The sequence below is a fragment of the Benincasa hispida genome, chromosome 3 (genome assembly GCF_027475165.1).
Source record: "Benincasa hispida cultivar pf3 chromosome 3, pf3_genome.v1.1, whole genome shotgun sequence".
NCBI classification, from domain to species: Eukaryota; Viridiplantae; Streptophyta; class Magnoliopsida; order Cucurbitales; family Cucurbitaceae; genus Benincasa; species Benincasa hispida.
Window position 1 is genome coordinate 46,462,593 of NC_143480.1, and position 23,873 is coordinate 46,486,465.

Consider the following 23,873-nt stretch of genomic DNA (forward strand, 5'->3'; position numbering starts at 1 on the left):
GTTTCAGAACGGAACAGACTTTTCTTGAACTTGGTCTCATTGGTGTTTGTAGAAACGTGGTCTCAAAACAGGTATGTATAGACATTGTAAAATAACATAACGAAAAGGGTGTGAGAAAGAGGGATAAAGAGAAAGGTGGAGAGAGCGACATTGAGCGCCAGCGAGAGAGTGAGCTTGAGCGACAGTGAGAGAGTGGGCTTGAGCGACAACAAGAGAGTGGGCTTGAGTAACAACGAGAAGTACGAGAGCGAGAGGCGTGGGAGCAACAGCGAGAGAGATCCATGTGTATTACTATCTGCTTAATAAAAAAATGTTCTCTTGCTTTGTAGGATGACACGAAAGTGTATACTAATTCGATACGGAGGTCATTGGGATGAGAACCAAAATTTGTATATTGGAGGCGAGCTAACAGGAATCGTTATGCCTATTACCTTGAAGTATGAAGAACTTAAAGCTCATATTTACAGGATTGCAAATGTAAGTTACTCGGAGTTTGATGTTGTTATGAGAGTTAAATATAAGCTTGACTTTAAAGCCCCTCCACACTACATACGAAATGATGGTGATGTTGACTTCGTTCTTTGTCGGGACGATCTTTCTACAATTCAGATATATGGAACACTAAAATCATACCACGAAGAAAATGTGAATATAAATGATGATCATATAGGTGTAGACAGACAATACGAGGCATCATATGAGCTTAATCGAGAAGAGGGTGATATCCCATTGTCTATGAACACTCAACCATCAATATTATCAATAGACAATGACAACATTCATGCAGTAGACTTGGAAAGAGAAACTCAATGTAATAGATATGTGCCTGGTAATGAGAGATCAACAGGCTTGAATTTTATGGATTATGGTCCTTCAGAAGAGCGTGATCCGTTTATGGTTGATAATGAGAGATCAGAAGGATTAAATTCTATGGACCATGGTCCTTCAGAGATGCATAGACCTATAGTGGCTGTTACTGAGAGATCAGGAGGATTGAATTCCATGTCTTCATGTAGTAGAGGGGAATTGATTATGCCTGACACCTCTTCATCCAAGACAGATGTTGAAGTTGGTCAAATTTTTTTGAGTAAGAGTGATTTAAAAATGAGATTGTCTATTCTGTGCGTAAACAATAATTTTGAATATAAGGTAAGGAAGTCAACTAAGTCTTTGTTCACTGTTAAATGTATAAAGGATTTGTAAGTAGAGCCTTCGTGCGGTTAAAATTCCAGGGTGTGACATATTTAAGATCACGAAGTATATGCGGTCACACACATGTTCTATTGGAATTTTAAATCATGATCATAGATAAGCAACGACTGCAATAGTTGGTGAACTAATCAAAGACAAGTTTACAGGCATAGGACGTGTTTATAAACCTCGTCAAATTGTCGAGGATATGAGGAGAGAGTACGGCGTAAACATAAGTTACGATAAGGCATGCCGTGCAAGGGAAACCATTTATGCTCTCGCCAGGGGTACTCCAGAAGAGTCTTATGTTGTTCTACATGTATATGGTGAAGCGTTAAAGATGGAGAATCCAGGTACAAGGTTTGAAATCGAACTTGAAAATGATCCATTTCAAGTACATGTTTATGTCATTAGGACCTTATATTAGAGGTTTTTCAAGTTGTCAGCTGGTGATAATTGTTGATTGATCGCATTTGAAAGGAAAATACAAAGGGACCATGTTGGTCGGCATCTCCATGGATGGCAACAACCAAGTTTACTCACTAGCATATGCCATAGTGGACAATGAAACTGATCGAGCTTGGAAGTGGTTTATGTCGAACTTGAAGTGTGTCATTGGAGTACCCTCTAACTTGGTGTTTGTGTCCGATCAAGCGGTATCTATTGGCAATGCCATTCGTGCAGTTTTTCCCACAACATTTCATGGATTGTGCACCTACCACCTAGAAAATAATATTCTTTCGAACTTTAAGGACAACACGATTGTTGGGATGTTCAAGGATGCAGCCAGGGCATTTCACATGTCAGAGTTCCAAGCACACTGAGACCAACTACGTACTCTTTGAAATGGTGCAGTATCGAGATATTTGGAGGATATTGGTCTTGAAAGGTGGGTGTGTGTTTACCAAACAGAATGAAGATACGATAACATGGCGTCCAATAGTGCAGAGTGTTTCAATTCATTGACCAAAGAATATCGACAACTGCCCATAATGTGCTTGTTGGAACATGTTCGAGGCCTCATCCAGTCATGGTTTTATGAACGAAGAAATTATTGGGCATCTCGAACAACGTCACACTCGGACTACTGTAAAAACCGATTAGCAACTGAGTGTGACAAAGGCAGACGATATCGAGTTAAGTCGATTGATTGTTATAGGATCCATGTGCGGGACAATCGATTGGACGGTATTGTGAACCTCCATATGAAGGAATGCACATGCAAGGAATTTGACTCACTCGGTATCCCATGTTCGCATGCGATTGTGGCTGTGCGAGAAAGAAACATCCTTGTCCATGGTTTATGCAGTCCATTCTATAGCGTTGACTCCCTCATGGCTGCTTATGCAGAGCCTGTAAATCCACTCGGTCACATATCTGAATAGAAGAGACCTCCGGGATATGTGGAAAAGCATATTGTACCTTCTAGAAGAGTGGTACAGGTTGGGCGGTAAAGAGTACAAAGAATACCATCAAGAGGAGAATAACGCAGACAAATAAAATGTGGTAGATGTGGGAACTATGAGCATAATCGGCAAAACTGCAATGAACCGCTACGATTGACTCTAATACAAATGATTCAAATGTCGATTGATTGTAATTGTCTATGTTCCACTTGTCTTTGTAATTGTCTAAACGCCACTTGTCTATGTAACTGTAATATTCTATGTGCCACTTTAATCCTCAAAATTGTAATTTTTTATGTGCCACTTGTCATTCTGGAACTTCTAATGTCTCGCTTATGAGTTTGATTACTAAAGTTTGTCTATTCATGAATCTCTTCAGATATCTCGCTTTATAAGTTTGATTACTAGAGTTTGCTATTCTTGAACCATTCTAAAAACTTCTCGCTCTCGCACATCTCGCTCTCGCTCATCTCGCTTTTAATTTAACTTGTTGGCAATGAATCCCTTTTATAAGTATAATTAATGAATCCCTTCAGATGTCTCACTTATCTAAGTTTAATTTAACTTGTTTGCTATTCATGAATGAATCTTCTTCTATATTCATGGTAGTTCTACACTAACAATTTAATCCCTTTTATAAGTTTAATTTAAATTAATTTAATCAAGGGATTAAATTAATTAAAATTAAAATTAAATTAAATTCTGATTACTTATAATTTAATTTAACTTGTTGGCTTAATGAATCCCTTCAGATGTCTCACTTATCTAAGTTTATTTAACTTGTTCGCTATTCATGAATGAATCTTCTGTATTCATGGTAGTTCCAAACTAACAATTTAAATAACATGTTAGTAAAAGCTAAATTACATCAATAATATACATAATATACATGTACGTCAATAATATGGAGTGTTCGTTCACAATTGACATGCCAATTGCATCCTATAGTCAGTCATCTTATCCTGAGTTATTACAGATGGGTCACTACCAGTCACTAAATGTTCTAAGAATTTTACAACAAAAATTCCATAATCTAACGATCCGTGCTGTGTATTCGTAGAGGTAGGTCAGGCTATCTTCCAATGAGACGTTTTGATGTCCGGCTTCGAACGTTTCAGGTCACAGTAGTGAAAAATCGAAGGTAGGGTGTAAGTCAACAGTTCAAAGAAAGACTCCAGCTTCTTCTTCGATGTCATGGAAGGCAGTGAATCAAATACGAAAAATTGGCCTCTATTCAGATCCAATGCTATCAACATCCAATGCTAATCAATGTTTGTTGCCGTGTATACGAAGTCCACATCTGACCACTTGACATCAAATTTACCCATGACATAATCCGGTAACGTCTCATCCCCCATGCTACGGCTGCATCCAAGGTCGACTTGTTCTTGATATTTTTGTTGACCCCATCTCGAGAATTTAGATGACTCTACACAACGAAAAGAACATTAAAACACATAATAGTCAACCAACGTATTTCTATTCAAAAGTGTAGTAAATGGTTACCGTTATTCCAATTGGTAGAATGGTGAAGCGAGCCATACACGTCTGGTCGCCTATAGAATTTTTCTTTCATGAACTCAAAAATGATATTTAGGGTCTGCATCTAAAACAAGATATACGTTAGGAGAGGGTTTATAACTGTATGTACTTGGTAAAAAGGACAAGGGTCGTAAACTTACGTCACACTCAACCCATGAACTTGGTTCAGTCAACTCCTAGAAAAAGGTTTTAGATAATGGCTGAACTGCATTTTCTCAAACCTCATTGTCCGTATTCTCATCGGCAGTTCAGTTCACCATTTCCTTGAATATAGCCGCTGAAACCTCATGCTCCAAGGAGTATTGGATCGTTGCTTTAAACTGCATCGTAGGTACCCCAGGGAGAGGGTACTTAATATTTGAACGATCCAAAGGAAATTGAACCTTAACTTCCTTCTCTTTTGTTATTTTCTTCTTTGGTTCAATGGGAGGTGTGTACTTATCAACGACCTTTCTCTTACGTATTGTTTTTCTACTCTCGACCATAACCTATTATAACAAAATGTTGAACATGTTGAATAACAAATATGAAGAAAGAAATCTTCGAATCACATAATGATCATACCTGTGAATTGAGATGTAAGATGTTAGAGGAGGTCGTGATATCGAGCTGTACAGATAAAGGTGGAGGTAGGATCAGTGGAGGTACGGTAGGTGACTTAGGTGGAGATGGGGTAGGTGACTTAAGTGGAGGTGGTGTAGGTGACCTAAGTGGAGGTGGAGGTGGGGTAGGTGACCTACGTACAGGTGGATTAGGTGACCTACGTACAGGTGGGGTAAGTGACCTACATATAGTCAGGATAGGGGACATAGTGGCATTCTGACCCGTCTGTGGAGTGGGAGACCTCATTGGCATCGTGGAACCTTTCATCGACTGTAATAAAGAAAAAATAGTTGACAATTGTGCTTTCATGTCTCTCACGTCCATCTCTAGGTTCGATACACGAGCATCCAAGCTCGATATTGAGCTGTCAATGCTCAGCAGGTAGGCATATACATCAGGTTCAACATTGGCTCCCTCCCTACAGCCTGAATCCTCCGGGACAGAACACTCCTCAATCTCAAGACGTACCTCACCAACCACCAGCACATTATGAAACATATCCTCACTGGGAGTGTAAGTAGGCTGGTGGATGTTTTAGTCCCCATCAGATTCTTCATCCCTCGCTCCACCCTCTGAATTACCCTCCTGTTCACCTTCCCCACCTTCTGAACCACCGTCACTATTTGGACTATTAGAGCTTCTTGAACTCTCGGTGTCGAAGTGTGCTTGTCTTACGACCCGTCTATCAATTGGGGCGTCCCAAAACTCTTTCTCAGCCTCGGAAATGACAAGATCCTCTTTGACTTTTGTCTGCATTAAGGAACCCAGTAAGATGGTTAGTGTACATTTAACTACCGAATAAACATATTGTGGCTACATAGATTACATTTACATTTTCAGACTAAAAAATGTCTCTCTCGAGTGTTTTGAATGACACCGAGTGGGAGCATGACCACCGTAATATATGAGGAATCACTACCTTGCTCTTTCGAGTGGCAACATTTCCTGCTATTGACGAAAGGATCTCGTACGTCCATATCTAAATCCAAATAACTCAAATTTATAACTATGTTAATGTTAAACCAAAGATAAAGTTAGATTAAGGAACATCTACCTGGAATAATTGGGAAATCCACAGAGCGAGTACTTCACAACATAATTTTTATTTCCCCTCACCTTCTCCTTGTATAGACCAACCTTGTCTTTAATTGCGGTCTTCAGGGAGTCGAGTGTCCTCTGCCAAATAATTGTACCCCAATTAAGAGAGTTGTAGTAGTATATGTCCTCAACATCGTCATATAGGATACGATCCACAACATTCTTTTGCTTGTTTTTACCCATCATTACAACCTCTATGTAGTATACTAGGGTAATCTTCACTACATCATCATCATTTTCAAATACCAATTCTTTATATTCTTCTTTAAGCAAATGCAAGTGGAATGCATCTAAGGCCAACCGACTACCAAAGTACTTGGTAAAATGTTCATGTGAGGACTTCTCACTCCGTCCAACTCGCGTAGGAGACCGCCACAAACTAGTGATCAACAAAAAGTCGTCCTTCGAAAATGTGACGACCTTTCCTCTGACAAAGAAACTAATTGAGTCCATTCCCGAGTTCTTCACTTCCTTTAATAACATATGGTGGATTAGAGGGTTGTTGAATACAAGTTCAATGTCTAGGAATCGACCAAAAACTGTTCTCTTGAACATCTCTAACTGCCTTTTGGTGAGCTTCTGCTTTACAATCTTGTTGGCATTGACAACATGGGCCAAGCAAGTTACTTGCCCGGGAAACCTATCAACTTCACGAATTTTCAAAGATTTCGACATCTTAAATTACTCCTGCATTGTTCAATGAACATTCAATTTATCAGTTAACAGGTCCGTACTAAAAAATCACTAACAAAATATACTGTAAAAGTCTCGCTAATCTCGTTAGCTCTTGCTATCTCTCGCTAATCTCGTTCATCTCACTCTCGCTCATCTCGCTCTATCACATCTCACTTTCGCTCATCTCGCTCTAGCACATCTCGCTTTTGCTCGAATCGCTCTAGCACATCTTGCTTTAGCTCGAATCGCTCTATCCCATCTCGCTCTTGCAAAACTCGTCCACTAACTTGTCATCTAACTATATCTTCTTCATCCTCAACCAATGCAGAACACATCGAAACCCAAAATAAAAGACAGACGCGAAACCAATTATGAACATGACGACCAATCAAACGAGACTAACCTAAACAGACGCAACACAACATGGAAGACAAAAATTAAATTCACTAACCCATAGAGAACTTCGATTACGACAGTAGAGAACTTCGATTACAACAGTGATGGTTTTGAAGAGCGAGATGAACGACACTTGCACATACAACAATTTGTTTTCCCTAATTCTGAGTGGAGTGGGACGACCGTTGAGTTTGAGTGCTATAGACTAGAGGGGCATTTTTGTAATCTCATCCCGTGATGACGTAAGTAGAGGGTCAATTGATATTATTTTTTAAAAATGGGTCATTTGACATTTTGGACCTAAAATTGGGTCATCCGTACAATTTTCCCTTAATAAATTTCAACTACTATCTTCACAATTAATTTTTAAAATCTTACATTATCTTAACTATTTAGTATAAATTATTATATAATTGTGAATTAATTTATATTAATTTAATTATTTTTAGTAATTAATTTAATTATGTTTAATAAATGTTTAATATAAAAGTATTCACTTATTTTTATTGTAATTGATTAAATAATTAATTTATTTAACAATAAATAAACTAATGCTAAACTTAATTGATGACTATATTAATTGGTTTCTTATATTTAATTAAGTAATTTTTATTTTTAGCTTCTATATGGGAAAATGGTAAATTGAACATAGATATTTAATTTTCAAATATTAATTATTCTGCATATCCAAATAGACATTTTAAACTCAATCATTCAAATCATATTTAATATTTATATCTATGAAACAATATTTGTGATCCAAATGGGTCCATAGTATTTCTTTTATATATACATACACAACCTAAATCTGATTTTTATTGTACTTTCTAATTTTTTGTGTATTTTTTAACTACATTTGGAAGATATAATTATATTGTGTTGTTTATGTAAATACTTCTCTTTTTTTTTCTTTCTTCTTTTCTTCTTAAAGATAGTTAAAAATTTAAAAGTTAGAGTAAACACATTGATATAATATGTCATAATTCAACTAATATAAAGTTTATACTATTTTTTTTTTGATAAAAAAATTTGACTCCTATTTAAAAAGAAAAACAAACAAACTATATAACATATCAAACTAACAGACTTTCTTTTCAATAAATATAAATGAAACATATATAAATAACTAATTTGAATCCAATTCCTTTTTTCTTAAATTATTAAAAAAAAAAACCTATTTATTTACGTGGAAAAGAAGAGAAGAAGAAAATTCGGCATTTTTGTGCCTTTCATAGTGGTGAAAAGTGAGATTCTGAGGGCCCATTTTCCATTACTATGGAATGTTTCACTTTAGCATACTTTTTCTTATGCTTTTTCCTCCATCAAATCATTGATCCATCATTCAACTCACATTTTTTTCTTCTATTCTTAATTTTTATGATAAATTACAAAAAAAACATCCTTGAAATATAGTGATAGCGACAATTATAGCCTCAAACTTTTAATTATAAAAATTGAGTACTTAAACTTATATAAATGTTAAGATTGGGTCAAATTGGACTTTTAAACTTACATAATTGTATCAATTGCAACATTTGTATAAGTGTCAGTGTTCAATTTTATCATTTATATGTCGAATTTCTATAATTATTATAAGTTTGAGGGTCCAATTTATTTTAACCCTTGTAGAAGTTAAGAGACTCGTTTTATAATTAAAAGTTTGAGGGTGTAATTATAGTTATCATTATATTTTAGAGGAGGTTTTTGTAATTTGACCTAATTTTTATTATAATAGAAGGGGTTGTTTGTTTATAAATAACCAATAGAAATACGATGTTTAAATAATATTTTTCCAAAAAAAAAAATGCAAATATAACAATGAACTCTCGATATACGTGTTTAGTCCTTGGTGGGGTTTTTTTTTTTTTTTTCAGTTTGACCTCCAATCTATTAAAATTTTCAATTCATTCCCTTATATATTGATTTTATTAAATTATGCCCTTTACCATCATTTAATTTTAAGAGAATCGACACAGGTGAATTTTTATGAATTTTTCAACTTCAAACACACCAACGTTTAATTTGTTATATATATATATATATACAAATCATCACTAATTTTTATAATATATTCATCTAATTAAAATATAAAACATATAAGCTCAATTAATAAAGTGTATCTCTTATTTTAACTTTTAAAGTTTATAACAATAAGGACTTGGCTTAAAATTTTTAATATATTAGGAGTGAAATTGAAATTCTTGAATGATTAAAGATCAAATTATAAAAGAAAAACGCAAGCATTAAGGATCAAAACATATATTTAGCTCAGAATAAATCTACATTTATGATTTATTATATTTGAATATAATTAGTTGAAGATTTTTTTTTTAATGGAAAAATTCATTAGTATATAAAAAAGGTCAAACAAAAAAATGGTGAGATATAAAGGACTTTTGCTATAGGGAGATTGAGACATTTCTTGAGAGTTCAAAAAGAATAGAATTTTTGCAACTTGAAAGATCTTTTCAATTATAGAGGAAGAGTAATCAACTACAATAACAAAGTATTTTCTTTTCACCTTTTTATTAAAAATTGTGCCTAACTATTAAGATGACCCTACTATATTATAGTTGATTTCCATTTTGCCCTTTAATATTTTAATATTTTCTTTATTCTGATTTCAATGTTTTAATTTGTATTAGAAATATCTAACAATTTCTATTAAAACACCAATTTTGTTATACTCAAAATTAATCTTCCCTTAATAAATAATAAAGTAATATGACATAAAACTTTATACATGGAAAAAAAAAAAAGAAAACTCATCAAGCATATTTTTCATTAAACAGAGATTTGATCTATTTTTTTTTCTAGAATTTAAAATATTAAAAACTAAATTAGAAAAAGAAAATGTTTTATAGAAATAATATATTCAGCCAAACTAGTTGCCATCAAAGTTTAATTTAAAAGGGTGGACTGACCATTTAAGGATGGTCCATATCGTTATGGCCGGAGTTTTTGAACCGGCCAACTCAATCGCCATCAAATAAGATTTTGCCTTCAAAACGGTGTCGTTTTCACGAGAAATTAGTTGAGAAAGCCAAATGAAAACTAGAAGAAATATGGTTTAACCATGTAGTTTAGGAGGTGCCAACACAAACATACTTTAAATTTTTATATATTATCAAAAAGAAAAAATATATATATAGATTATGAAGCAGGTACAATGTTAAATATGATTTAATTATATGTTTATAAGTTGGGAGGTATCAACAAAACACAATTAACTGACAATTATGTCAATGATGAATGGAAATTGTGTTATATTATATTATTGCATTATTTTAAAAGAAGGAAATTGATACGTTGAGATTTTAAGTTATAAAGTCTCGTAATAATGAATGATTAATTAAGTCAAAAGAATTTTTTTTTAATTTCAAATTAATATTTAATTTTAAGTGATCAAATTAATATTAAATATAAAAGATAAAAATATATTTATTGTATTTGATATTTTAAATATTAAACTGGCTAATGTATATTAAATATGTTCAAGAAAAGTATACTAAATTTAAATTTTGTATGAGATTCAAATAGGTTAAATATATATTATGGGAAAATTTTGTTGAAAAGTTTGGGGGTAAAAGTTTGAATGTAACTAATTTATGATATGAATCTAATACATTCAAATAAAAATATAACCATATTCAATTAACTTTAGAATATAGGAAAAAGTATGTTTTTGGTCTCTAAGTTTTAGGTCTTGTTTCTATTTGGTTTTTAAATTTCAAATATTACACATTTAGTCATTAAGTTTTGAATTTTGTTTTAATTTAGCTCTTAAGTTTCAAAATATTGCAACTTTACTATTGAGATTTGAGTTTTGTTTAAATTTGGTCCTTATGTTCCAAATTTTACATTTTTAACTTTAATTTTTCATTAAACTCATTTTTCATCATTGATGTCAATGTCTTTTAATTAATTTAAAACAATCAGGAGCGAAGTTATGAATTTAGTTTTAAAAGTGATGAAAAATCATGAACTTGATTAATTATAATTCTTTTAATTCTTTTAAATTTATTAAGATACTATCCATAAAAACGAAATATGAGTACCGAGTGAAATATTGATGTTAAAATATAAATCTTGAAATCTTGGAACCAAATTGAAATAGAATTCAAATGTCAAAGATAAAATTGTAACATCTTGAAACCTAAAGACAAAATTGAAACCAAATTCAAAATTTAAATGACTAAATATATAACATTTTAAAATATAAAAGCTAAATAAAAATTAGACTCAAAATTTAGAGAAAAAGTATTTTTCCTTAAAATATATCAAAATTACTCGAAATAAAATAGAAACAATTTTTTTTAAAAAAAAACGTGATTATAATTTGTAACACGAAAAATAAAAAACCAAAGTTCTAGAATCAACGATTTAGGAAATGTAAAAGCTTCACGGTTCAAAAATAAAAGAGAAATGCGCAACCATAAAAAAAATGGAAATTATACTCTTTTGGTCGCTTTATATCTGGTTCTATTTTGTTTCCAATATTTTAAATTATCTAATTTTAGTATTTTTAATACATCTTAAAATTAACTTTAAAATTTTAATATTTTTTAAAATTAGTTAAATAATAATAATAATTTTTTATACAAGAAAAGACACTAGGTAAATATGTCTCTACACTTTTATAAAGTTATAAAGATTACATGTTTAGAGAAAAAAAATCAATAAACAAACCTAAATGCATAGATTAATGTTAAGATTTATTAAAAATACATATATTAAAATTAAATAAATTAAATTATAAAAAGTGTCATTGGATTAAGGGTGTTCAAATAATCCGGCGACTCCAACAATTTTGACTATCAAACCTAAAATATAAAGGTTAAATTAGATTAGTTTTGTTGTTGAGTTGAATTGAGTTAAACTTTTTCTATTTTTTATTTGGTTGGATTGGGTCGTGGGTTGATTGAAATATATATATATATATATATATATATATATATATATATATTTCTCTTTAAAATTTGATTACTATGTATTGAATAATTTGTGAATTTTTAATAATTTGTTTAAAATTATTATGGTATTTAGCATTTTAATTTTATGAGATTTTAGTTATTAGTCATATGTTGTATATAAATTTATAAATTTTTAATCAAAAAGATAAAAATAAGTTATAATTCGGCAATCAAACCCAACCCAATCCAACCCGAATTTTAAGGATTGAATTGGAGACTTTATTTGGGTCATGGGTTGCCAACCCAACTAACCTTAATTTTTGGTGTCTTAAAAACATCCTCAATCCAATCCAATCTATATACACCCCTACCTTGGACATTGTCTTTTGTTTAAAAAATACCTATGTATTTTTAAAGTAATAATATTACCCATCAACTTTCCCAAATATTTTTAGAAATACCCTTGGAGTAATTTTTTTTTTTTTAAAAAAAAAGACGAAAATTGAAATACAAAATGTGTGATAATGACCTAAAAATAAAATTTAAATCACTTCAACATTTTAGATTATCACCACATAGTTCAAAGTCTCGATTTTTCTTCGGCATTTGAGAGTAATGAGTAGAGTTGTGAATTCATTGAGCCCACAATGTAAGCATTCAATATGACATAAAATTGATATTTTTTTTAGTCGGAAGTCTACAAATTCATTCTAACAAATAAGAAATTGAGTTTACAACTCAATTCCCCTCAATTCTTTGAGTTAAGTATTCTTTGAGATTTCTATTCTAAAGATAGTTTTGAAATGTTTATAAAAATGATAGAACAATAAGGTAAGTTTTGGGAGTATAGGAGACATTTGTTTTAATTTTTTTAAAGAAAACAACAGAGAAAAATAATTAAAAAAGTAAGAAACGAAAATCAAACAAAACTCTCACACTACAAAAACACAGATTTTCTTTTTCTTTTCTTTTCTTTCTTTTTTTTAAAAAAGATAAGTGGAATTTGGAGAAAAGATATTAAACGCGTCTGGACAAACGAATAAGAACGTAACACGTGGACGGTGGATAGCGTCGGACAAGCGACTATAAATGGCGCTTAAAATCGAGTTTTTTGAAATCAGCAAGCTTTGAGTTTTCGACCAAACAAATTAAAAAGAAAATTTAGAGTTTGTTAATTGTTTTTTTCAATTTTATTTACTCAAAAGAAAAATGGCAAACTGTGGCTGTGGCTCTGCCTGCAATTGCAATCCCAACAACTGCTCGTTAGTCTCTTCTCCTTTCTTATTTTCTCTTTCTTTCTCCAGAAAAATATTTGTCTTTTTTTATTAAAAAAAATATATATATTTGTTTGTTTATTGGGATTTTGTTTTCTCGAGAAAATTTTATGTTATATAATTTGTCTTTTTGATGTTTGTGATAAATTCAGGAAAGTGATTGATTTGTTTTCATTATTTTTTTTCTTGCAGATGCAATCATAATGTTGCTCCCATGAAAGAGTATGAACTTCCACCATCATATATATATATATTCTCTTTTTGTTTATATATATATATATATATATATATTCATATATATTAAAATATTACCACCCAAACTTATTTAATTATACCAAATGATCCCATATCTCTTATGTAATAATCAATTTTATCTCATTTTTTTTCTTAAAAAAAAATATCAATTGAACACTCTATGTTGGTGTGTGAGACAATAACATATTAAAAAGATACTATTATCATTTGATTTGATTTTAAATCAACTTAAAATCACCTAATTAAAACTATTCTTCTCCTAAAAAGTTACCAAGTAGGAAGAAAAATTATTAAGCTACTTGTTTTAATAAGTCACCACTGTTCATTTGATTTATGCACTTTCCTCTAATATTTATTAATTATTGTATTTAAAAAAAAGTCATATATATATATACTTGAAAATTATCATTATGCATTTACAATTTTAAGTAAAATGAAATTTAAATGGAAGGTTTAAATTGTTTGGATTAAATTTGAGTTATTTTTAAAAAACAGGAACTTTGAAGGTGGTTGCGGCTGCAACAAATGCTCATGTGGAGACAATTGCAACTGTAATCCATGCAATTGCTAAAGTTAAGAGCTTTCAATATGGAAAGCATACTAATTTACATATTAATGTTGCCTATGATTTGAAATATATGTATCAGTGGTTCTGTGTGTGTATGTTGTTTGTCTGTAAGGTGTTTGACAAAATGCCGCTTACAAATACTTGAGAAATAAAAGACCACACAGCAACCTATTATATAATGTATCTTCCTTTTTCCCTCCTTCCTAATGTCGTTTAGGCCAGTTATGACTGGTTGATTTCTATTAATATTTGCATCTGTGTTTAGATGGATGATTTTTCATTGTTGCACTAAATTTTACTTTTATTTTTAATTTGACCTCTGAGGTTCTGTTATATTTTATACTTAGTCTCTACTATGAAAGTAAAATAATGTAATAAAGCACACAAATAATAAATTAAGTTTATAACCATACAATAGTAGTTGTGAAGTTGAGTGACTAAAATTGAGATTTAAGTAAAGTTATAACAAACATGAAGTATAGGTAATATTGTGATTAGATTTGAACCAGAGAGTATAATCGATTTTAAGTGAGTCTGTAAGTTCTCAACCCAAGAAAAGGACGAAGTTCAAGCCAAAATCAACACCTTAGGGCCCTATCAGATGTGGGAAAAGGAGAGTTTGAATCAAAAGTCCAAATGAACCTACTTGGTCTCGGTTAGGCCAAGCCTCCCTTTTTAATGGATGAGGCATGCATCTGACCCACTGGGCCAAGGGAAGACGAGAGGCTGAGGCCAAACCTTACTATATGATTAGACATGTTAAATACATGGGACAACCCATTAGGCTTAAAAAGGAGCCTAATTTGACTATAAAAATCCTAATCCAAATATCCTGGGCTAAGGTTTTCCTATAAATACATTGTTGTGATTCTAGAAGAAGTAATTTCATCTTCATCTCTAATAATCAGTTATTTTTCATCCCCAATAACTCCTATCTACAACCAAAAGCCTTCTACTCTCCATATTTTGTAAGTTATATCTCCATTAAATTATAAATTCACCATTATTGTTACATGACAATCAGGATTTTGACATCAAGTGAAACGTAGAAATTGATTAATATAACATAAATATTTGAAGGTTGAACAATTCATTCGGAAATTAACGTAAAGAAAAAAACCAAAATTTTTTTATCTTGAAAATCGTGTTCAACTGAGTAACTTTGTACAATTATTTTTAATTTAATAGTTATTTAGAAGGGTATTTTGGTTGTCATGTTTGGATTGATTTCTTTTTTAACATTTTTTTCAAATCAAACTCCATGCAGTCAAATTTCCCTACAATGCACAAGTATTGGGCTTTCCAATTTGGTCTAGTATCCGGCCCAATTCTGTTTCATATCCAGCAATAATTTTCCTTTTTCCTTTTTACAATTTGCTAGGGGTGAAAATGGTTCGATTTGGTGATCAAACCGAATCGAATCGAATTTTCTAATATGTGAAATCAAACCGAACCGAATCGATTTATAGTTCAAGCCAAATCGAACCACATGTATGCGATTCGATTCAGTTTAAATTCAATTTTGGTATTTTAAAAAATTCTATGATATATTTTTTAATTAAAAAGCGGTTTGGTTCGGTTCGATTTTAAATTTGACTTTACTCTTTTTTTAAATATATATATATATATATATATAAGAGAATTTGAAACCGAACTGAAACTGTTTTAATTTGATTTCAAAATTTCTTCAAATTGGACCGAACTACATTTTTCGATTTCACTAAGTTTTTTGTTCGGTTTGGTTTAGTTCATTTTTTAGAAACTGTTCGATTTTTGCGGTTTGAATGACCACCCAACACTTAACTATTTATTCTTTTTAAATCAACCAAGGCCGACAATGCATGATTATTTGATGACCATTTCAAATGTCGATCTATCTAACCACATATATTTTTTTTTCATAATTAATTAATTAATTTTTAAACTCATTATACCATATACTTTGTTGGAAAAAAATATAGGGCATTTGATGCATTGAGTTGAGTTGAGTTGAGTTAGTAATTATTTTTTGAAAAGTTAGATTATATGTGGAGTTAGATTGTTTGTGTTTTGGGTGTAGAGTTGATTTGCGTTAAGTTGGAAAGCCTGTGTCTGGGCTGATGAGTTGAATTGAGTTGAGTCAGAAAGTCTTGTATTTGGGAGCAGTGTTGAATCGAGTTGATTTGGGTATCTAATGCAGCTTTTCTAAATGAAATTGTGTTTGTTTTAAATTTTTTTTTTTTTTTTTTTTTTAAATTTCAACTACACATACTTTGCTAAAATTTTTAACACTAAAAAATGCTTTAATTCTTTTTTTTTTTTTTTTCTCATTCTTAAATCAACAAATTCGTACAAAGTTAACATATACTAAACATAAATTTTAAATTTAAATTTTGATACTCAATTACATAACATATATTTTTTTATTCCTAAACATCAAACATATTCTAAACAAATGAAAAATTTACACAACTACTTAACCATCAATCATAAAAAGTAAAAAAGCTTAAAAATCGAAAAACTTTTTATTTTTCCTTCTTGAAAAATATAACATATTTTCACCGGTTGACCGATGAAGGTGGTCATAGAGTGTATTGCCGAAGTGTGGTAGTGGTAGTCGACGAAGATGGCCGATGGGTGGAGCCATTGAAAACATTGGAGGGAGGGAGTGGGTGAATTGGAGAGAGAGTTTGGGTGAGTTGGTAAGAAAACTAACTCAACTCCACCAACATTTAAAGTTGGTAGGGCAAACATTGAATTGGTAATTTTAACAACTCAACTCAATACATGTAGGTGTGCCAAATGCCCCTTAGATTTTAAGTTTAGTTCGTGAGGGATTTTATATCTATTTAGGAATCGTTTAGATTAATTAAGAAAAAAGTATTTTTCAAAAAACTCATTTTTAATTAAACATTTTTTTATAAGGGCGGTTTAAAATATACTTCAAATACTATTTTGAATGGTTTCCAAACACTCTAATTTTTTCTAGAATGACCTATTTTTTTTAAAAAAAAATCAAATGATTAAAAATGTATTCCAAACACACACCCTTAATCTTTAAACTTTCATAGATCCATGAAATTTTAATTATATCTAATAGATTCTTAAACTTTAAAAATGTCTATTAGGTCTTCAGGCCTTCAAATGAAAAAAAAAAATCCGGTGTGTAAGTTGAAGAAATTAAATCACCAATCTAGGTTTATAAGAATTTGGGTATTTTCTCAATTGAAGTTAATTATTTATAGTTGATGTTGTTAATTAATTATTTATGGTTCATGAAAACTCGATCGATAAATTCTTACAATCGCGACTCAATTTCAACCCACAAAATGAAATTCCTCCAAAATGAAGTCGCGAGCCGAATTGTGTTGGTGGGCATAAAATTAGTGATTGTGAAATTATGTTGTTGAATTCCAATTATTAACATTGATCTCATATAGAATAATTATTATTCTAGAATAATTGTTCCAACGTTTGTAGAATTTTTTGGATGTTCTTTCAATGATGAACCAAAGAAGTATTCAGCTGTAACGATGGTTTAAATCTTTAATATTTTAGTGAGTGCATTACCAAAGTGACCCACTCGGAGTCATTAAATGATTTAAATTATTTTATAAATATTTATTTGGTATAGCATCATAGATGACATCTAAGAACGAGAAACATTTATAGTTATTAAGAAGTTATATAGTTACCCAAAGGTAGATCTTACTCTGTTAATTAATATATAATGAGTATATAATGTACATCCAAAGACGACTTGTATATTAAAGTAAAGTGATTGGCCTTATATATGTTATATGAATAATGCATGACTGATGATTGTTGGTTGTGTTTAGATTTAGCCCAAAGATGAATTTAAACGCAATATTTTGGTATATGTTATAGTCTGAATTGTGGTTTAGATTCAAAGCAATTAATATGTGAGATGTAAATGTTTGCAGTTGTCTCTCCACAGGTAACTAAAAAAAAAAGTGTCTATATGTTCCTGATTGCTCTAGAAATCTTGTTTTTGTTTTTAGATTGGATGTTTTAAGATTTGATTTTAAGATTGTACATAGTTGTTTTTCATTATATCGTGGAACAAACCTATGTGGTACTAGTTTATTGTTGGATACTTTGTATTGTTTCAATCTAAATTCTAATTTTTTAATTCCATGTTTAATGATGAATGTGATGTCGATACGAAAAGGAGTGTATTAAATGAGTCTTCTACTAACTTGTGGCATAAAAGACTCAGTCATATATCTAAAGAGAGGATTTTGGGACTTATAGAAGGTGAAGTTTTATCTCAATTGGATTTTACCTATTGGAATTATACTTGTGTGGATTGCATTAAAGATAAGCAAACCAAACATGTACCAAAACAGGCTGTCACAAAAAGTAGTGGATTACTCAATTTAATACATACAAATATTTATGGTCCTTTTAATGTACTGTCTTGGGGAGGTGAGAGGTATTTCATCACCTTCGTTGATGATTGCTCTAGGTACTGTTATCTTTATTTGTTATATGAAAGAACTCAATCGGTTGAAATACTTGAATCCTTCATTATGAAGGTTGAAAGGCAATTAAATAGAAAGGTTAAGGTAATACATTCCAATAAAGGTGGTGAATATTATGGAAAGACATCAAATGTTGGACAAATTTCAGGTCCATTTAAGAACTCCTTGAGTCTAAGGGCATTTGTGCACAGTATCAATGCCTGGATCACCACATCAAAATGGTGTAGCGGAAAGGCGTGACCGTACATTGATGGAATGGTGAGGAGAATGGTGAACAATAGTTCTATACCTATTTCATTATGGATGTAGTGCATTGATGATAGCTACATACATATTGAACAGGTACCTAGTAAAGAAGTTCTTAGACAACTTATGACCTATGGACATCTAGGAAGCCTAGTTTAAGACATCTTCACGTGTGGGGTTGCGAAGCTGAAGTGAGGATTTATAATCTACATGAACAAATTTTGGATTCCAAGGCCATTAGTGGTTATTTTATTGAATATCTAGAGAAGTCAAAAGGGTATAGATTTTATTGTCCTAACCATAATACAAGAATTGTAGAGTCTGAGAATGCTTGCTTCATTGAAAATGGCAACATCAGTGGGGGTGTGGATGTGCTGTAAAAATAAAAAAGTCATTGATGGACCAAAATCCATCAAGTGATCCATCTCAAGTTTTTGTTCCTATTATTGTAGTACATCCACAATGCATGAACATGGAACAACAAATGGATGTTCCAAACCCAATTATGGGTGACATTATTCAAGAAGAGGAGGAAAATACTCAAGTTAATGAGCAAGTGCAACCTCAAAGGAAATAACATTAAAGAGGTCTACTAAAGAGAAAAGACCAGCTATTTCAAATGAGTATATAATTTATGCACTTGAGCATGAAAGTGACTTGAACATTGATAATGATGCGGTCTAAAGCCATGAACGGTGAAAATTTTGATAAGCGATTAATGTCCATGAAGGAAGAGTTGAAACCTATGGATGACAACAATGTTTGGGAAATGACAAAATTGCTGAAGGATTCTAAAAAAGTTGGCTGCAAGTGGGTCTTAAAGACAAAGTGAGACTCTAAGAGCTGAAGAAAATCAAACATGAGAATTTCCATGAGCAGCGGAATGACCGTTCCAAATTCCATTCGAAATTGAACATACACAATTACAGTCAAGAAACGGAAACTAACATGTCATGCAGAATACGAAATTACAACATGCTTACAGATGAGATCAATGGATAGAGTATCATACCTTTGAAGACTCATTCTTCAAACTCATCGAACGCTCGTTCAGTCTTCAAGACAGCAATATACGAACGCTCGAACACAAAGATCACAACACAACACGATCAACAACAACCATTATAAAAACAACACGAACACACAACAAACGACCTCTAAAACCTCAAACTCAGTCGAGTTGAGTGAGAACACCACCACAAAAGTTACCTTGGTATTCTCGATGTGAGAATCCAAAAGTCTGACTCTGTGTGGACTTGGTTAGAGGAAGAGACTGGAGGAACAACAATCGTGTAGACGATTGAGCAAGTGGGAGATGAGAAGTGTCTATCATATAGACGAATGCTCAATCGTGTAAAAAAAGGCAGCCTATTGTATAGACAATGGCCTACGATTGTTTAGCTACGACCAGCTGAGTGAACTATCGTATAGTAACACTCCATGATCGTCTAGTCTCTCTATGAGGTATCGTTTAATGAAACCATTTCACTTGATAGCATTTCGTGAGTTTCTTTCCGAAAGTAGCAACTCTTATAAATTTAGGAAAACCTTTTTTCTTTTATCTCACGGTTATCATAAAACCACCAACAACCTCCAACTCAATTGGTTATTAGAGAAAAAGAGATAATTATCCAATAATTAATATTATTATAAATATATATGATAACTAACTTATCATATTATATTTATAACCTATAGTTTTAATATTTCATCTCACAAAACATATAAACCATAGTTTCTTTTCTATTTTATGGTACTTAATGTAAATCACATTTTAATTAATCCTCCACTTGATGTATCTCATATATCACACCGATTATATCATATATAATCAAATTTTCTCTTGTCAATTTGAACATTTCAAATCAACCCTAAGAACTAATTCTTAACTTGAATCCATTGAGCTACCAAGGGGACCTTATGGACCTGTAACTTGAAGCTCCAACGGTACATGAATAACTGACTAAACTCTTTAGTCACGGAATCCACCATCTGTTAACTGTCGGGCACTTCACTAAAGACCGAAAATTGCACTCTCCTTACTACAGATATATTTTTTGTCCATATCAACCAATCAAAAGTGCGATAACCTTTCACAGATCGCTCATAAGTACAGCTGGGCCAATTCACCGTTATTCCTCTATAGTTACATCTAACTCCTTAAGTACCACTGATCTCTCTAATGAACATAAGTCATAGTTCTACTATGACTGAGTTCTCTCTTCCAAAGAGAGGCTGTAGCGACTATGTTCAAGACCCGGAATCAGCCCTTCAGGGAGTAATCTATCTACTTACCCCTGTTTCAGGGAAGGAGTGACTTTTATCTTGTGTAACTGAGTTCCCAGCTCCCAAATCAGACAAATCCCTAAAAAGGTAGGCATATTAAGTTAGAAATCTGGCCACTCTCTCCCATACTAATCAAAGGACCGCCCTCAAAGGCAGGAGTTCGTAAAACACTCAGGATTAAGGTCATGTCCCCTATGGTCGTTTAGGTGAGATATAAGTCTCAAGTATCAATGGCGTTATATAAAGAGACTAGTCATCTCGTGGTCCGGTCATATATAAACTCTTTGTATAGGACACCCCCGCTCGCATGTCTCTACATGAATGATCAGGATTTATCATCTGTAGTAGTTCGCAACACTTGTAAACCTCTACAACACAGGCCGTATCCCATAGTGTCACCAAGATCATGTATCCCTCCTTAATCCTTACACTATAGACCTTTTTAGGTTATCACTTAAGGCATGATCCACTTCTATATCTCATATACATGCTTAAGTTTATATACAATAATCATGGAGCTTTGTTTATTGGATATGAGTAAATGCCAAATAAAATAACTCTTATTTTATTCATAGCAATGTGTACAGTTTACAAACTACAAAACTCTGGGAGAATTAGGACACCAATCCCAACAAGGGCAATGTCGAAAGGTATAAAGCCAGACTTGTTGCCAAATGTTACATTAAAAAAGATGACATTGACTATAAAGAGAATTTCTTTCCGATTTCTAGAAAGGACTCTTTAAGGGTTGTAATGGCTTTGATGGTTCATCATGATCTTGAGCTTCACCAAATAGAAGTTAAAACAACCTTTCTTAATGAAGAATTGGAAGAAGAGGTATATATGGACCAACCTCAAGGTTTTGAAACCACAAGTGAAAGAAATCTGGTGTGTAGGCTGAAGAAATCAATCTATTGATTAAAATAAGCTTCCAGACAATGGTACTTGAAGTTTAATGATACCATATTGTCATATGGATATGTAGAAATGACCATTGACTAGTGCATCTACATGAAGGTTGTGAAAAGTAAGTTTGTAATCCTTGCGTTATATGTAGTGTTGAGGTTGATGTCCTAAATCTTGTGGGTTATGTAGTTTGTAATTGTAACATATAAACTATTTATTTATTTAATAAATTATGAGATATTTTATTTGACATTTTGTAGAATTAACCCACAAAACCAATAAACTAACATCAAATGTTATCTTCTGTAGTTTAAACATGTATGTAGAGACATACAGATGGATCATATTTATGTGATAACTTAAATGGTCTATAGTAGATGGATAAGGTCAGACACCTTATCTTGGAGACACTGCGAATATGACCAGCTTTATAGATGTTATAATTGTTGTAAAGTGCTACAAATGATCGAATCCTAATCATTCATGTAGAGACATGTGAGCGAGGGTGTTCTATACAAAAGAGTTTGAATAAGACTGGACCATGAAATGAATAGTCTCATTATATAAAGGCTTAATAGTAGAGACTTACATTTCACCAGGATGAACATAGGTGACATGACCTGAATTCTGAGTGAGTTGTGAACTCCTACCTATGAAGGCGATCCTTTGATTTTTATGGGTGAGATTGACCAGATCGCTGACTCAATAAGCCTACCATTTTGGGGTTCGTCTGATTGGGGAGTTAGGAACATAACTACACAAGATGGAATTCACTCATTGTGAAACCCGGACTTCCATTTTCCTTACTTAAGCAGGAAATAAAAGGGATTAACTAAGTATAAGTTAAATCCTATATTAAAGAGTAGGAAAATTCTAAGTGTTTAAATAAAGATTGTTTAGTAACTTTGAGATAAGCCTTAACTAGTAAAAATTTGGTTAAGTATGAATCCAAAAAGAACTATGCATTGAAGGCTAGGAAAATAGCTGAGTATTAGACAATGCGTGGGCCTTGTGCTAAACGTTGGTGTTGTGCCATGCGTTGGCCATTAGAATTTGAGAGGTTATTTGAAAGAGGCTGAAGTATGGCCGAGAGGAAAGGCTATGCGGGGACAAGCATGCGGTAGCCTATGTTTGAGAGGTTAGTAGAGCATGCGGTAGCTTCAAGTTGTGCGGACATAAACGCAAGGCGCTGGAGATGCGTGCGTGGGTTGATCGTGTATGCGGCGATGCTAGACGATGGTATGCGGCGATGCTAGACGATGGATACGGTGATGCTACGCGATGGTATGTGGCAACACTATGCGATAGTGCTATGTGGCAGCCTTGCTAAAGGATGAGCTAGGCGATGAAACAAGCTATGGTGGACGCATGGTGAATTGTCCTTGCGTTGCTAAGGCTTGCGGTAATAAGGTTTATGAGGTTGGTTGCGTTGGTCATAAGGGATGCGTTAGCAAGTGCCTAGGCGATGGTGAGCTATACCATGAGGTGTTGAGTTGAAAACCAAGTCGACCCAAAGGTTGTTATGCGTTGGTGATGTGCTATGTGCCGAGGACATCCGAGGCATGTGGATGCATAGGACAAGGCTTGAGCAAATAGTATGCGGTGGAAGAGGGTTGGTCATAATCCTAATTAAGCGCATAAGATAAAGGTAAGCCATGAAGTAGAGGGCATGCGGCCAAGGAAGAGCCTTGCAAGCATCTAGAATATGCGACCAAATTACATCAATGGGATGCACAAGGTAAGTTTGTGTTAATTCGAAATGGTACAATCGAGGTTAGGTCGCATATGGGGAAAGGTGCTAGGCGGCAATGGCTTGAAGGGTGTTATGTTGAGATTTAAAGACACCGCAAGGGCACAAAGTAAGGTTGGATGAACGCATATGAAGTTAGAAGGACACATATAAGGGATGAACGCATATGAAGTTGGATAGACACATTCAAGGTCGTCATCGGACATGTGGCTTGTTGGGATGAAATCTTAGGTCTTAAGCAAATGAGGTGGACGCACAAGAAGACATGCAAATGTGAGGC

The 23,873-nt window shown here is 32.6% G+C and overlaps 1 protein-coding gene and 1 long non-coding RNA gene across 2 annotated transcripts; both read left to right on the forward strand.

The window, feature by feature from the left end:
• The first annotated feature begins 2,120 nt into the window (after positions 1–2,120).
• LOC150037308 (uncharacterized) lies at positions 2,121–2,576 on the forward strand. The gene has a single exon (XM_090311957.1). It carries the CDS (start codon positions 2,121–2,123, stop codon positions 2,574–2,576), a length of 456 nt encoding a protein of 151 aa, XP_090168083.1.
• Positions 2,577–12,954: 10,378 nt separating this feature from the next.
• On the forward strand, positions 12,955–14,100 carry LOC120069882 (uncharacterized). The gene is made up of 3 exons (XR_005479716.2): positions 12,955–13,086; positions 13,291–13,320; positions 13,849–14,100. It is a non-coding gene; the product is annotated as an uncharacterized LOC120069882 (long non-coding RNA).
• The last annotated feature ends 9,773 nt before the right edge of the window (positions 14,101–23,873 follow it).